Consider the following 16792-nt stretch of genomic DNA (forward strand, 5'->3'; position numbering starts at 1 on the left):
AGTATTATACAGTAAACATTATGAGTGATTCTTTGATATTAACACTTACTGGACATTCATTATTATTGGAGGTTTCATATTTTCCTCCAATTGAATTATTTAATTCAATTCCAAACATATATGAAGGCAACAGTAAATTTCGATATCAAATAAAAGACGAATGGCGTACAATTGAAATTCTAACTGGTACTTGTGATCTTAAAGATATTTACATATTTCTAATTGCGACTGATCTTTAATTAAATCTTTAATTAGGAGTTAAAAAAAGTACACTTGTTACCGAATTATATAGCGAAAAATCAGCTATTGACTTCACATCTGAAGATTCTATCGGTGAATTTTGAGGTTTCGAACGAAAAATTTATGAAGCAGGAGAAATATATAAATCAGAAAAACCAACATCAGTATTGAGTGTTAATGCAATATGTGTAGAGTGTAATATTACAAGTGGTACATACATGAATAATTAATTTGCTCATACAATTCATGCATTTTTTCCATCACTCCCACCAGGATATAAAATTATTGAATCGCCTACAAAAGTCATTTATCTTCCTGTCACAGTGTGGGAAATACATAATTTACAGATACGAGTTGTGGATCAAGACGGAAAATTAATCAATAATCGTTCTGAATCAGTCACTGGGAGGTTACATTTAAAGAGTATATAATGGTAATAGTTTATGGTGATCATTTAGAAGAACAAAGTTATGATAACCATCAACCATGCGCAAATGTACACCGTTTAAAAAAGACAATCTAACGAGCAACATCTCAACAGAAGAAGACGAAAAAAAAGAGGAGAACAGTGAAACAACTGACTCCTCAGAACACTCAATTCCTAGAAAGTCTTGGTTTAGACTTAATTTAAAAATTGTTAAATTTAAATTCAGCTTGTTGTGCTTAATACCATGGAGGCGACGGCATTAAAAATTAATAAAAAAATTGTTCAAGATCAATCTATATCTCATTATGAGATTCATGCCCATCAGCCATATGGTTCATCATTATATAAAAACAATGATGAGATACGTATAGCTGTACAACATCAAGATTTATGTATTTCACCATGTGAAAGTTCAATCTATATTACTGGTACATTTACAAAAGACAATGGGAGTGCTACATTAAACAGATCTTTACTTGCAACAATGTTTGCTTGTTTCTTATTTGAAGAAATGAGATATGAATTGAATAGAGTTGAAATTGATCGTAGTAAAAATGTGGGTATTACAACACTCATGAAGGGATTTCCATAATTTAGACCAGAGCAAAAATATTCTTTGGTAAACAGTGGAATGGTACTTGATAATGAAAAACTATGTGATTCGAATGAAAATTTTGACGTCATCATACCATCAAAATTATTATTTGGATTAGCTGAGGATTATAAACAAGTCATTGTTAACTGTAGACATGAGCTAATACTCATAAGAGCCGACATTGACTTGGATGCAATACATCAAACTGAAATCGCTAATGCGGCAGCAGAAAATGTAAAAATTACTCTTGATAAAATTGAATGGTTGGTGCTATATGTTACAATGTCTGATTCAAAGCAAGTTGATATGTTAAGTTACATCAGTAAAGATCTATCAATATCGATACCCTTCAGTTCATGGGAGCTATATGAATATCCATGTTTACCTATAACAACGAAACACATCTGGTCTGTGAAGACAACAAATCAACTAGAGAAGCCAAGATATATTATATTTTCATTACAAACTGGACGTAAAAATCAATCGTCAAAACGCGCTGATATATTTGATCATTGTAAAATTGAAGATTTCGCTGTTTATTTGAATTCGCAGCGATATCCATATGCTAACATGAATATTGATATTTTAAATAGTAAATACGCACTTTTGTATGATTTGTATACGAATTTTTATTTATTTCATTATAATAAAAACATTAAAAGACCATACTTAAATAAAGGAAATTTTATGGAAGGAGGACCATTCATTGGAATCGATTGTTCAAGTCAAAAAGAATCTATTAAAGCAGGGTCAGTCGATGTTCGTCTTGAATTTGGAGCTACTGAAGTGTTTCCCCTGGGTACAACTGCATACTGTTTAATTTTACATGATAGAATAGTCGGATATGAACCATTAAGTAGACAAATTCGTAAATTGATATAGAAAAAAAAAGATTATATGTTTATATTTAGGTTTAATTTCAAAAATTGTAATCATTTTTCTATTGATATAGAAAAGAAAAAATTAGGAACAAAAGAAAAGTTGAACTTCTTTAAAAAAATCTTATAAATATTTTAGGATTAGAGGTTTTTTTTTCTCATAGAAATAATTCAAAAGCATTCATATCATTAATCTTACAGTTTATTTTAAGAAGAAAACAAATTATATACAATATTTGATACATTTTTTCAATACATATTTATAAAAAACATTAACATATACATTTTTTCAAAATTATAATAATTAAATATTTCCGAAAAGTAATTGATTAGAAGCGTAAACCTCCCTCTTAGGACAATGAGCAATTCTAGGAGTTGATTCACCCCTACGAACTTTTAATCCGTCATGCTGAAGACAATTCAATGTTTCCATTTTTTCAAATAAGTCCGGACGTCGTTCCCGCAATTGATTATATAATATTTCGAATTTTGGACATCCAAGCTTCTCAATATTATAACTCTAAATTCCCAAGAATGTGAGTTTGTCTCGTTCAACTGATCTACCTTTGTACCCTATGATTCCTTCCAAAGCAAACTTGCTACTTCATCGATTCCACGCAAGAAATCATCAATTGCTCCTTGATTCTGATGATTGCTGTTATTATCCATTTTTAATCAATGGACAAACATGGTAATGAAGCGTGCTGATGTATAATCTTCTTGTGACAGTCTATGTTCTCCAATACTATAATGGCTGAATATATTTCACTGCTCTCAACTCGAATACATGATATTTCTTTGCAGTATAATTTTTTATTTATGCTGAAGCCATCCATACATGATGTGTTTTATTTTTAGATAATTTTCCATAGTTCGATAAAAATTTCATCATTCTTAAACAACGTATCAAATAATCCTTTAGAAACTTGTATATGAATAACTTGTGAAGGTGTTCTTTGATGATTAAACTCATGCATCAATACATTCATATCAGGAATATTATGAGTGTTATAATTATGGATGTATCGATTGATTTTGTAGTAGTCATTTTGTTGTTCTATATCATCTTTATTTATAAAACATTCTTGATGAATAATCCAATAATCGATATCTGTATATGTATTAGTATATCCCAATAGATATGAAGCGAATCCATTTCACTTTCTCATATTTATAATACAATTTTACAAGACTTATGTCTGAAGCAAGACTGGTGATTTTTGAAAACGAATCTCCCAATAAATAGAGGGTAGGCCTTCCTCCTCACTTTTTTTCTCCTACTCGTGTTTTCCCCACAGGACATTTTTCTAGATTTCATAGTAACTTAAGATAATGCACCTGCAAGCCAATGCATCACATTAGCTTCGGTCGTCAAGTTTAAAGGATCAAGGTGATTTACCAAGATTTTCCCGTTGTCCACATACCGAGACACAGCACACCTACACTTAGATTACATCCCATTAATTATTCAGTAAGATGTCCCCATCTATGTTTGACACCTTACCTCAGGAATCCTCCCTCAACCCCCCACCTCAACAAAACCTAAGTACTCCCTTACTTTTCACGTCTACAGCTATGAGAGTTCTACCACAAAAAACCTTAAAAACACCCCCCGCCCCTCACTTTTCACGTCTACAGCTTTCTACCACAAAAACCTTAGAGACACCTTCGCCCCCCCCCCACTTTTCGCGTCCACAGCTATGAGAGTTCTACCACAGCACTCTGAAAAAAAAAAAGTGTGGTAGAACTCTCATAGTCTATCTACTATTATTAATGAGCCATAACTCTGTGCACAAGTGTCGATAGAATGTGTAATAATATGAAACAAACACATTTGTAATTTTTGTCTCATCCTGTCTAGATTATTCTCCAACAACTCTATATTACTAGCTGATATCCGCGAGTTCGTAGTTTCAATAAGGCAATTCTGGTTATGCATTGCTTTGCGATAGTATAGAAATGTACTTTTACAATGATTTCATTGCTACAAATAAAAGAGGTTCGGTTCCGTTCATGTTACATTGTCAGTAACTTTGTTTCCTTGAAAAAAAATTAATTTCAATATGCAACTGTTTTCCACAAGAATTTCATGGTATTATGGCAGAAGTACCTGTCATAAACTCTACACCAAGAAATCATTTATTACACAATTATTATTGCACTTACACTCAAAAACTTCGTGTTTCACCCTGTACGCCACTTTTTGCACATAAATAAATAAATAAGCATAACATAAATAAATGAAGCATAACTTGCCAAGAACTGTTTTTCGATTACTCATCTAATCTCACTCTTTTTCTCTCAGCAGATAGCGCAACAATGCTATCTAAGAAGTGCAAAATTGTCGAGCGATTTCATGCCAGTGCATGTCAAAAATACTTAGGGCCCTAAGATAAATGACAAAAAGCATAATATCGTTAGTCCCAATCTCACTTACTCATATTTCTATGCATGTGTTACACATGAAAAAATATGAATGAAAATGAGAAATCCTTATGTTAGTATAAAAAGAGAGTTACATAAAAATAGGCAGTGAGTCCTGATAGCTCACAACCATGCTTAATCCAAGCGAGTAAGTTATTGTTATTTTCTACTCGAAAACGTGATTAAAATAAAGACACCTGAAATTAGATCAAAATAACAATCATTTATTTTTTCAATTAACAATTATACCAGGTGTTGACAAAAATACTAGAAAAAAAACTTTGTATGACTTCGATATGAATAATAAGATCCCATAGTAGGTTGTGCCATACAACCAAGCAAAAGAAGTTGAACCAACCGGAACTAAAAAGACTGGAGGACGCGGGTTAACTCAAGAGGGTCCAACAGTGAACAATAAACAGTCTCAAACAGTTAAGACGCAAAGTCATCAGGCGCGGGTTTACTGTATAGGATTCCTGATGATGTGGTTACACTAAACTCTCGCTAGAGCACTACAAATTTTTACAACTTGCTACTCTAATACAAATAAAACTTAAAAGAATGATCTCTATTCAAATACGTCGCGCGTAATTTGCTGTAGTATCTCATAAAATACTACAACATTTAACATCTTTTCATGTCGTATCTAAAAATTAAGGAAATGATTTTTAAGAGTCCAGCGCGTAGTTTAGTATTTTATCTTAGTAAGTAAAGAAAAAAAGACTTAATTTTATAGATGACATAGTACTCCATTTGATTTTAAATATTTGTGGTGTTTCAAAATTTTTCTAAGTAATTATTTAAAAATGAGAATTTGGTTATTCGCAGAGTCATTTAAAAAGTGTACATGGCGCAAAATTTTACTTTTATCCGATGATGGCAGTTTTAGTAGGATACTTCAAACACTTGAAGGGAAATTCTGAATAAGATTTATGCTATCAAATGTTTATTGATATTTTGATCAAACATTCAATCTACAATTTTTTACGCACTGTAATGTCTGAATGTATTTTAATTATTTCACATAATTATTTAAAATATATTTTAAGAAAAGCTAAAAATGAATAGCAATAAAACTTAAGGATTGAGGTTAACGATTAATACTCAAGTTATTTTTTGAGTTTTCCTAAGATTTCGTTAAAATAAAAAGGATTTCGAAGAATAGTTGAGGAAGTAATTTTTTATATATTTTATTGCTTTTGGAAAACCCACGTGGCGAAAAGCAATAATACTTTAAAAAAAGAGTACATGACGTCAGAAGTAATTATGTCACATTCGACTAAATAAATACGTAAGGTTTGATGCATCAGTCAGTTGTCGTAAAAGTAAGATCGAGATCAGATCGTCGTGGAACATCTCTTAAAATCGTGAGTCTCGTTTTGTCTTGAGTATTGTATTGATAATACTTCAAAGTTTGTAAATTTTTGTATGAAGTTTATTTGATCGTCAAATTATTTTTAAATTGATATTTGAATTAATTCGCGAGTAAAAGTGAATAATTGCGCTGACTGGAACATCGACTAAGGATCAATTAATTGTGATTCATCCCGACCAAAGTAAAAGAAATCATTTGTTGGTAACGTATTTGTTGTTAATTGTTGTTATAATTTTCCAATAATTTTCATTCAATAAAATTTTGTTATTATTTTTATATAAATCACACATTTTTACTCTCTCCATCGAATATCCCCTTATCCCTGTCTATTGGTCGAAAGGCTAGGACCAAAAAGAGGAACTCAAAGTCTTTAAGGTTAAGTATATGGTTTACGTATTGACACCTTTAAAGAGCAAAATTACATAACAATTTTAAGGGGCTCCTCCGGGATTACAATGATCTTCTATGGAGAAATAGTTGAAATTTCTGATAATTCTGGAGCATCTGATAATAATAAACAAAGTTATTCGTTGAGAAGTACCGGTGACCCACTATATCCTGAAGGTTTAGCTCTGCCTACTAGACCTAAAAGTTTCAAGTTTGTTGATTCGGGTATCGGTGATCTAACAAAAATATCCAAATCGAGTGAACTCGTTACATCTGACGAGAGTGATAATAGTGACGAAACAATAAATCAAACTCAAGCTCACGTAGAGACGGAATATTTAGATGTAAATATAACGGAACAAAGGGGAATGTCTAATAATCAAAATATATCTCTCAAAGACGCGTTAATATGCATTCCTATATTTACGGGCAAACCAGAAGAATTAATTGATTTTTTAAATTGTTGTGAGGAAGCAAAATGTATGTTACCAGAGCAAGTAGAATCAAATCTCACTAAATTAATTTTTGGTAGTAAATCATCTCCTTTACTTAAAGATGCATTAAATGAAATAACATATAGCACTGTAAGTGAACATATAAGAGACCTTAAAAAAGTTTATGTTCCTTCTAACTCACTCTTTCAGTTGCAAGGTAAACTAGGAAGAATGTTTCAGAAAGATCATGAACTAGTAGTAGACTTTGTTAATAGATTACGGAAAAAAGCAAAAGAAATAGTAGAATGTTTCAAATTAAATAATCCGACTGCTACTCCGAATAGAAATAGAAATAGAATTACAATTAATTGCGCGGAAAGAAATTCGTGAAGACCCAAATAATACAAAAATTGAAGAAAATAAAAATGAAGATAAAAATAAACCCGTTAAATTTGTAACTAATAAACTAAATAACGATAAAGACAAAAGTTTCAATAATAATAGTCAAGGAAAACCGAAGATTATTTGTCATTCATACAATAAATCTGGTCATATGAAGAAAAATCGTCGAGAAAAAGATAATAATAATTCAAAAGAAAATTGTCAGCTTTGTGTTAAGACTGGACATACTGAGAAAATTCGTTTTAAAAATCCAAATAGAGTCTCTTTAAACGTAAAATGCCAAATTTGTAGAAAAATGGTCATACTGCTAAAACGTGTTGATTAATTAATAATTCGAATTAAAGTAATCAAAGTGAATCTTGTAAATTTTGTAAAAAATCTGGTCACGACATTTCTACTTGTTTCTGTCTCAAAGCTAAAAAATACGACGAACAAGAAAACTCGAATGTGTCTCGCCAGACGGGCGTGGGGTCAGAGGCACTTCAAAAGCGTCTAGTGGCATTGACTTCTGAGGAAGAAACCGAAAACGAGTACTAATCATGAGCGTGAAATTAGAAAATTTAGACGATCTACCGTACATTATTGTAGGCAAAACAAATAAAAATAAAGATGTAATTATGATGATAGATTCAGGAGCTTCGCCGAACTTACTCAAATTTAGCTATGTAAATGATCCCACGACAATTGATAAGAGTAAAATTGTTAAATTGCACGGTATTGCAAATGTATCAATAAGGACTGCTGTGGTACCGCAACAGTAGCCAGGATTGGCGAAATCGGAAGGAATTCCTCATAGATTTGAAAAGATTTTTCTGGCCTGTAAACGTAGACGTACAACTTAAAGATGAAATTAGAAATAGGACTCAAGGTCCCGACAAAACAGCCAGAGACTATATCATAGCCATACAAACTCTTACACGGCGAGACATTAAAGCGAATATACCGCAATCTCCGACCAGAATATAAACTATATGTACGTCGCTCTTATATTCACCACGTAAACGATCTGTTACAGTACGCCGACGATTATGAGAAAATTAAAATTTCAAAAAGACAGTTCAAACAGCCACCACCGTCACAAAACACCGTCATGTCTGAAACAGCCTACAAAGGAAGAAATCCTCAAAGAAAGGGAATGGTGGTAACAATGATCAATCAGCCATACGTCTCGGGCAAGTGCTGTTGGAGATGCGGACAGAAGGGCACTACAGCCCACAATGTAAAAACCCACGAGTTTTATTTTGTTCACGATGTGGAAAAAAAGACATTATGTCTCGGGACTGCCCCTGTCCGCCAGCGAGAAACGAGAGATGGGCCGGAGTAATGCCTGCGGGCCAGCCCGAGAAACAAGAAAGGCAGAACAACTCTTACCAACAAGAGGAAGCAGCAACACCTGTCAGACCCGGGGGCAACTTCAGTCAAGCTCCACAACGGCAGATAATAGAGAAACCGCCAGTAATACCGCAATCTCTATCATTACCAATACCAGTCACAATCCAAGCCCAACCTACAACATAGAAGGTACCGACGTACGTCCTTTTCTACGCGTAGGAATTAGAGATAGAAAGATATGGGCACTCGTGGACACTGGCGCCACTAGAACATGCATCAATCAATATCTATGGAAGTACCCCAAGAATATCAATCTAATGGAGGGGTGTAGATTATAGGATTAGATGGCACGAGTGGCGGGGCCCCCCGGGTTGCATAGATGTCTCTGCTCTTAAGATATGTCGCGCAACAACGGGGGCAGATTAGACTATAATCCGTCGTGCCCCAATTTTGTACTGCCCTATATGGCAGTCTGAATGGGGGCACGTCGAACACGCCGAGCGCGAGACGCGTTAGCGACCGCCGACCAAAGCGGAGGGAGTTGGTACTACGGGAGGCCAAATTCCAAGCCCTGTGCCTGGGGCTGCAAAGTCAAAATATGACATGTAGGCCTAGGTACAACTGGCTAATTGAGGTCGGACTCGTAGTGGTATGTCGTAAGGCCTCAGGCTTGTTACGTGTATCCCTGTGCCTGTTCTAGGTGCAGGTATATGCGTCCCGGGAAATGCCATCGCTAAGATAGAAGTGTGTTAGAATTTCCCAGAGTTATGCCCGAAGGGGCGAGGTACTCCATCCCGTCCTTCGGACCGGGGGAAGCAAGGCTTTGGCACGAGTGGCTGATGGCCGTAAAGTTAAAGTAACAGGAACCGCCATAATGCCAGCAAGAATTCACGACCGACAATTCATTTTAGAAGTGGCAATCATGCTAACCATGCCAAGAGAGATGGTGTTGGGGGTCGATAACTTAATACGAATAGGCTATCAAATTAAATTCACGAAAAATCCAGATGAACCCAGATTCCGTTACGAGCTCGAGTCAATCGAAGACCTCTCTTGGGCATGGGCAGTCATCGAAGAAGAACTGGCACAAAACCAGAAGGTATCAGGCCGCACAAACCTCACAACTCATGTCATCAAAGTAAAGGAAGGGGTAGAACCCGTTCAATTCAATTACACACCGAAGAATCCGGCCATGTCAAAAATTATCAATGACGAGGTCGACAACATGTTGAACGAGGACGCCGTTGAGCCAGCAAACGGTCCATGGAATTCACCCATCGTCCTGGTAAGGAAGAAAACAAAAAATTACCAGTTCTGCATTGATTTTAGAAAAGTCAACAAGGTAACTGAACAGGATGCATATCCTCTACCTCAGGTAAACGCGACGCTTGATAAGCTGCGGAATGGAAAGTACTTTTCGACCATCGATCTAAAAAATGGTTACTGGCGAATTCCATTAGACGAAAAGAGTAGGCCAATAATTGCCTTCACAGTACCTGGGAGAGGACTCTTTCAATTTAAGGTAATGCCATTTGGATTACATTCCGCCCCCGTCACGTTTAAGCGACTTCTGAACCAAGTAATGGTTGTTGAAGAGGGGGATCGGTTGGCCGAACTAGAATCTTTACGCGACGCGCACTTAGTCGTAAGAGTGAATCTAGCAAGCGCATACACAAAGCAGAGTAAAAATTTCAACAAAAGCTATAGACCGAAAAAGACTAAAAAGAAGAATGTACCTTCTAGCATTTAAAGATTTAAATATTGGTATTGTTGGCTAATCGCTTTGTTTTTATATTTATTCTGAGTTGAACTATTTCATTTGTTAAAATTACTAGCATAGGTTGTTGGCTAGTTGCTTTATTTTTTTCATATAGTCGTTAGATCCTGAGTGTAATTATTTTATTTGTTTGTTTTTTGGCCGAACTGCCTTGTTTTATTAACTTTTCAAGTTTAATTATTTGAACTAATAGCTTTGTTCCAATAGATCTAGAGTTTGATTATTTCGGTGTGCAATTACTATCGTAAGTTGTTGGCTAAGGCCCTAGTAAGTTTAAGTTAAACAGTCCATGATTGGAGACGGAATAAGTCAACTAGTTACATGTGTATCGTCCAGTTAAAAAGAGTTAATATTATTGTTGGCTTCGGCCCCCCTTAGTTTTAAGTTCTGAAATAAATAAAAATGAAAAACACGTTTCATTTATACATGTATGAAGCGTTCCGTCTGAAGAGGAAAAAAAAAGAGAGTAGGATAAATATATATATGTATATGACGAAGAAAGAGAGTCGAGCCTTCCTCGACCTTCCTTTTCGTCTAAGGAAGATGGGAGTTTGTAAGGATTACCCAAGGTGAGAATAAAGGCAAACACCCTTACCGACCGTAACCGACCGTGCGCCCGATAATTCTTCCGAGCGACACCGGCAGCACCGTCACCACCGCATGGTGGAAACGACTGCTGAGTGGGGATCGCCCGGGATAAAAGACCATGCTGAGCGGCCAGAGATTCATTTCGTTCCGAGGCATCACCCGGAGCACTACAGGTGAGGCATACTACTCACCAGAGGTCCTATCTCAAACGCTGAGGCATCACCCAGCATTCGTGAGGTCTTCACCCACCAGGATCCCGAAGTTCTCCCGATCTCTGTCGCCGTGAACGTGACCTGGCACCGTACCGCGTAACCCCGGGTAGAAAAAAAATGAGGTTGTAGCCCAGCAGGCCGGCGAAACACCAGGCTGACCGGTCCGATCAAGAAGGCAGAGGTCTTACCCCGCCACCGAGGTTGTTATCCGGCACTCGCACCGGGGCAAAAAGACGGTGGTCATCACCCCGTCGCCGAAGTCGTTACCCGCCGCAGTACCGCTTCAACAGGACGGAGGTATTACCCCGTCGCCGAGGTCTTCACCCGGCCAATCGCCATTTGCAAACTTACTCGACAACAGGGGCCGATCCCCTGGGGTGTTGAAAAGAGAAGTCATACCCTTCCCTCTAGAGTCACGCGTCTAGCTTACACCGTTGTTGCATGCGTCATTTGGGGTCGTAACCACGTCCTGGTGTGAATTAAAGTAAAGAAGGCGTGCACCTCCGAAGAAAAGAGACCCCTCCCCCTCCGAACCAATAGGTAACTAGTTAACCGACCTCCGATTCCGCCATTTTTGAGATTCACTTTAACTGTTACTTTTACTGTTTATTTTGAGCATTTACCTAAATTCTGTTTTCTTTCTCGTTTTATTAATAAAATCTTGAAATTATAACCTAATTAATTTAATTCATTTACCGAGACCCTTATTCCTTTCCCTCCACAGTAAATACAAGAATCCTGGACTTGACGAGCTGAAAGCACGTGGAGGGTTTTACTTCCTTTAAAATCTGGGGAAAAAGTTCACTACGAGGAAAATCGTCAAACGAAAAAGAAAATGGCAATGTTATTCCCAAAAAGAGAAGGGGTAGGCTGCGTAAAGGAGTCGTAAACACGAATGGAACTATGCTCAAGAAAAGAGGTAGGCCACCAGAAAAGGTGTTAGACTCTAAAGAACCTGAGAATGTAAATACTTAAGGTATCTCTAGTGATGATAATACGAGATTTGCTGGTTCTGGAAATCCTCATCGGATGATTCATTGGAGGATGTAGCTGTTGATGAACAAAAAATTAAGAAAATTAGGTCGAATATTATTTTATCGAAAGAATTATTTCGGTATAGAAAGGATAATTTAGTTTATTTTGTTGATGAGAGTGGACATCCTTGTGATGAGGGCTCTAAGAAATTAAAATACCTTAATTGAATGCCGTCAATCAAAGCTCCTAGAGTAGGAAGTATTTATTCGTTCAAGGTTAATCGAAAAGTTCATTCTGCATGTATAATTCGAGAATCGAGAGGAGAATCTATAATTTGAGTAAAGAGTCATTTGGGACGATGTTTGGTCAATTTAAAAGTCATGTTAAAAGAAAAGAATATTAAAACAGTTTCAGTTGCTTATTCAAAGTATATAGAAAATATTCCTTGGGATGATGTTTTCACAATGATTAAAGAAATTTTTGAGAATGAAAATATAAAGGTAATTATTTGTTTAGGAACTATAAGGCACGTTTCTCCCGATGAACGTGATAAAATTTTCACTGAAGCACACTCTTCACCTATTGGTGGTCATAAAGGTATGTCTAAAACATATAATAGATGAAAGCATAATTATTATTGGGAAGATTTAAAGGGCGACGTGCAACGTCAAATACAACAATGTTTAGATTGTCAATTAAAAAAGTTCACTCGTGTTAAAAATAGGCAACCGATGATTATTACGGATACTTCAGGTACAGTGTTTGAGAAAATTGCAATGGACATAGTAGGTCCATTACCAGTTATATCACGAGGGAAAGAATATATCTTAACAATTCAGGATCAGTTATTAAAGTATAGTGTCGCGATTCCACTTGAAAATATGACCGCGATTTCGGTTGCGGATGCATTTATTAAAAGATTTATTTGTGTGTTTGGAGCACTGAAGATTTTATTGACTGATCAAGGTCGTAATTATATTAGTGCTTTTATGCAAAGAATAATGGAGGGATTTAAAATAAAAAAGTTGCAGACTACCGCGTTTAGGCCACAATGAAATGGTTCTTGAGAGAGATCCCACCATGTGTTGGGAGAATATTTAAAACAATTCGCACGTAAAGATGACGAATGGGACGAGTGGTTAGAATTAGCCATGTTCTCATATAATACGAGTGTTTATGAAGGTACGAAATTTACACCTTATGAACTTGTTTTTAGAAAAATAGCGCGCGTTCCGACAAATGAATCTTTGCATAACTTAGATCGTCTGCCAACGTATGAAAATTATATAACAGATGTAGTGGAAAGATTAACGAACATACGTAAATTAGCTTATGAAAATCTAGTAGATTCAGAAGAAACGTTAAAGAAATATTATGACAGAAAAATGAAACCTATGGAGTTACATATAGGGGATAATGTTTTCTCAGGAAAAGGTCCTAATCCAAATAAATTAGGTGATCATTATGATGGACCATTTGAAGTTTTAGAGATATATCTAAATGGAAATGTCAAAATCCTAATTAAGAATAGACCGAAAATAGTTCATTCTGATAGACTAAAAAAGTCAATAATAACGATGTTCGAGGCTAAAGAACAATTGAAGACGTCAAAAAAGCGAATAACCAAGGAGAAAGATCCAGATTATCGAAATTAATTTTTGTTGTTTTATTTTTTTTTTTTTTTCCAGTAACAATGCAGGGGTTCCAAATTTTGTTATTGTTGATTGTAGTTGAAGCAGTTCAAGCCATTATTGGGTATGATTGCGGTTCTAAGTCGTTGAATATGACAACGATATGTTGAAGACGAGCATGTACGAACAGCAAATGTAAACCTTTTCTTACTGCAAATCAATGAATATGATCATGTTGAAATAAAGCAATGTAAGGTTGAAATAAGTAGAACTGTGCATTATTGTGGAATGCATTCTCATGTTTCGGTTGTTGATAACGCGTACATGGATTATGTCCATTCCATGTCAAGGAAAGCATGCCAGATAGCGCACGATCATGGCACGCTTTGAATCGCTAATGCAGTAATAGATGGTTTACTATTAAATACAACTACGATTAAAAGCATCATCTTAGCAGGCTCATCAACTCAGAATGGAGCTTGTTCAGGTGCACAGTACTCAGATCCATACGGTACATGGAATTCTGTAGTAGTAATGGGCACTATTCGTATTAGTTTACGATCAGTCATAGCCCGTGTAAAAACAGATTCTAATCAAATTTATTTGCCGTGATTCTTTATGAAACAATTGATGAAAACAATTTTATGGTTTCGTGATTATGGTAACTCAAACTCGGCGCAGTTTCATGATTTCAAACATTTTTTGCATGGAGAACAATTTGAAAATATTGGATTTTTAAGAAATAGTGACGTGGTGCCATTATTTTACAGATATCGAACGATATCTGTTTTTGGCGGTTTTTACTCACTTTTTTTACTAAGTTCTTACATTGGATTAGATAATATTAATTTAGAAAAAAAATTAAAAACCTACGATATCGCGGAATCGCCATGGTAACTTAACTTTACATAAAAGATCAATAGATAACAATAAATGTTTTTTTTAATTTATTTTTTTCCGTCGGTAACTTTGGTTTAATTGAAGCTCGTTTTTACGGTATAACAACTCAAATTTTTGATGATCTCTATTAGTTTCCAATATAGACGTTTTTTAAAATTTATTTTTCATTCTTAGCAATGATTATAGCAAGGCAAGTTGAATACGCTTTATGTGTGTTCTTTTAACAAATTTTTGGAATCTTGGGATTTGCAGTGCACCAGGGTAAAGAGATTAAATCTGACAAAATATATAGGATGCATTGGTTTTTTTCTGTCTATGCTACTATACGAGCTTATTCTTGAAAATTTGTTCGCGTAAATGCCATTTGACTGATATAAACAGAAATAAATTAAAGGAATTGATGGACGGAAATAAGGAACCATTCATTGTTTCAGCCAATTAATAGAATCTCTTATTTACTGTTGTTGAGAATCCGCCCACTCACTAATTCTCAAGTTGAATGATCAGCTAATTGGAAATCAGGCGGCCATCTTGATGTCAATTGATTATCACTCAATATTTTAGTTGGTCTGTTGACCTGAAATCTAACACCTAATTTGATCTCCTATGACTTCCACCTTCTATATCACGCCATTCCTTGCTGTTCTTTCTCACCAAGCACACGCGTGTTGAGTCGAGGCATTCAATTTATGAGTTTTTTCTCATGTAAGTGATCTACTGTGCTCAAGAGTACTATTGAAGTGCAACTATCAATTCAGGCAACTTCAGAGGTGGATTTACAACCCACTTCTCATCGACGAAGTGTCAAATTCAACGCATTGCACGTAAGTTAATCACCACGTACACATTCAAAGAGTGTACAGTGTATCTCTCAGACATTCATTCAGACTATTTGTGAACTGAAACTTTACATTCAGTGAAACTATTGTAATCTAGTAACTTGTAATTGTGATATTAAAATAAAACAAAGTAAGGGGCAAATTCCTAATTCCCTATTTTACTTCAATCACCTGGAAGCGTCCACTATTCAAGTTGTGACTAGGCATGACTCGCCTAGTTACTCGAATGTTACCAGGGTTCGATTCCCTTTGAATAATTATTCCTTTTGGTCGAATTCTTAACAACTGTAAATAATTGATGTGGCATGATTGCGATACATAAGAATTGATTGATCGAGTGAAGTTTTTAATAAGAATTTCGACGTTTCTGAATATGTAATTGTTCTGACTTCGAGTCGGCCGGACGAGAAAACTAAAAGCTAGTGGACTGTAATAATTAAGAGCAGAATAAGAACAAAAGGTTGGATGCTAGAAGGTTCCAAAAAATAGTTTATTAACACCGAATTGCTTGGGTTTTATAGATTTTATTCAACAATAACACTTAACTTAAACAATAGAAGGTAATAATCACTGAGTTTAGGTGAATTGACTGTACATTAATTGTTCATACACTTATGAATTGTCTGATGGTTATTTTTTCACCAAAAAAAAAGGTCTCGAAACAGTGAACATTCACGGTATACACCAGAGTTGTTCGGGTGTGCGATGTATATGTGAATGTCCGTGAGGCACAATGGCGTCGACGCCAGTTCAGCTTCGCGCCCAAAGACACTACAACTGTCTATACTGGACTACTGACACTGATGAGAGTAATTTCGGTGATTCACGTATGTTCGTGAGAGTTGTCTGAGTCTACTTGACCGTCTTTGGCACTACCAAAGGTGAGCTGACTGCACAAAACCGCGATTTGACTGCGAACAATTATACAGAGATGACCGCGTGATTTGCCTGGAGCTAACTGACGCCATAAGTGCTCGACCGCGTGCTTGTTGGCGTCACTAGGGCCGTAGAGTTGCCTTCTGGGCCATGAGGGAAATACTTCCCGATGATTGGTCCAGTGAGTTGACTGACGCGCCGGTGGACAAGTCCGGCATTAACAATTTCTGAATATTTCCCGACTCACTGACTTGGGCCCCTCCAAGTCAGAACAGTAATGCTTTGTGATAACATACAAGAAAAAGTAATTAATTTGTGTGTATAAATGAAAACAGTAAAAATAAGAATTTGAATGTAAGATTCGATAGATGCTTATTTATAGCGATTACAATCGTAATTAATTACATGTTCGATGACATTTATTCAACATGAGTAACAACTTTTTATTAGTTAAAAAACGAAAATAATGTCGATCAAAAAATTCAAATTAATTTCATGCC

The 16792-nt window shown here is 35.7% G+C and overlaps 1 protein-coding gene across 1 annotated transcript; it reads left to right on the forward strand.

Moving 5' to 3' along the window:
* Window positions 1–1298: 1298 nt before the first annotated feature.
* Window positions 1299–2144, forward strand: LOC118070080 (uncharacterized). Its single transcript, XM_035088500.1, has 2 exons — window positions 1299–1854; window positions 1942–2144. The coding sequence occupies exons 1-2, from the start codon at window positions 1299–1301 to the stop codon at window positions 2142–2144; spliced, it is 759 nt and encodes a 252-aa protein (XP_034944391.1).
* The last annotated feature ends 14648 nt before the right edge of the window (window positions 2145–16792 follow it).

This window comes from Chelonus insularis, unplaced genomic scaffold (assembly GCF_013357705.1).
Source record: "Chelonus insularis isolate UGA/USDA-ARS -01 unplaced genomic scaffold, ASM1335770v1 contig_50_pilon, whole genome shotgun sequence".
Classification (NCBI taxonomy): Eukaryota; Metazoa; Arthropoda; class Insecta; order Hymenoptera; family Braconidae; genus Chelonus; species Chelonus insularis.

Coding starts and splice junctions, on each gene's coding strand:
- LOC118070080 (XM_035088500.1), top strand. CDS start 1,299: ATGGTACTTGATAATGAAAAACTATGTGATTCGAATGAAAATTTTGAC. Junction 1,855..1,941: donor GAATATTGATATTTTAAATA/GTAAATACGCAC, acceptor ACTTAAATAAAG/GAAATTTTATGGAAGGAGGA.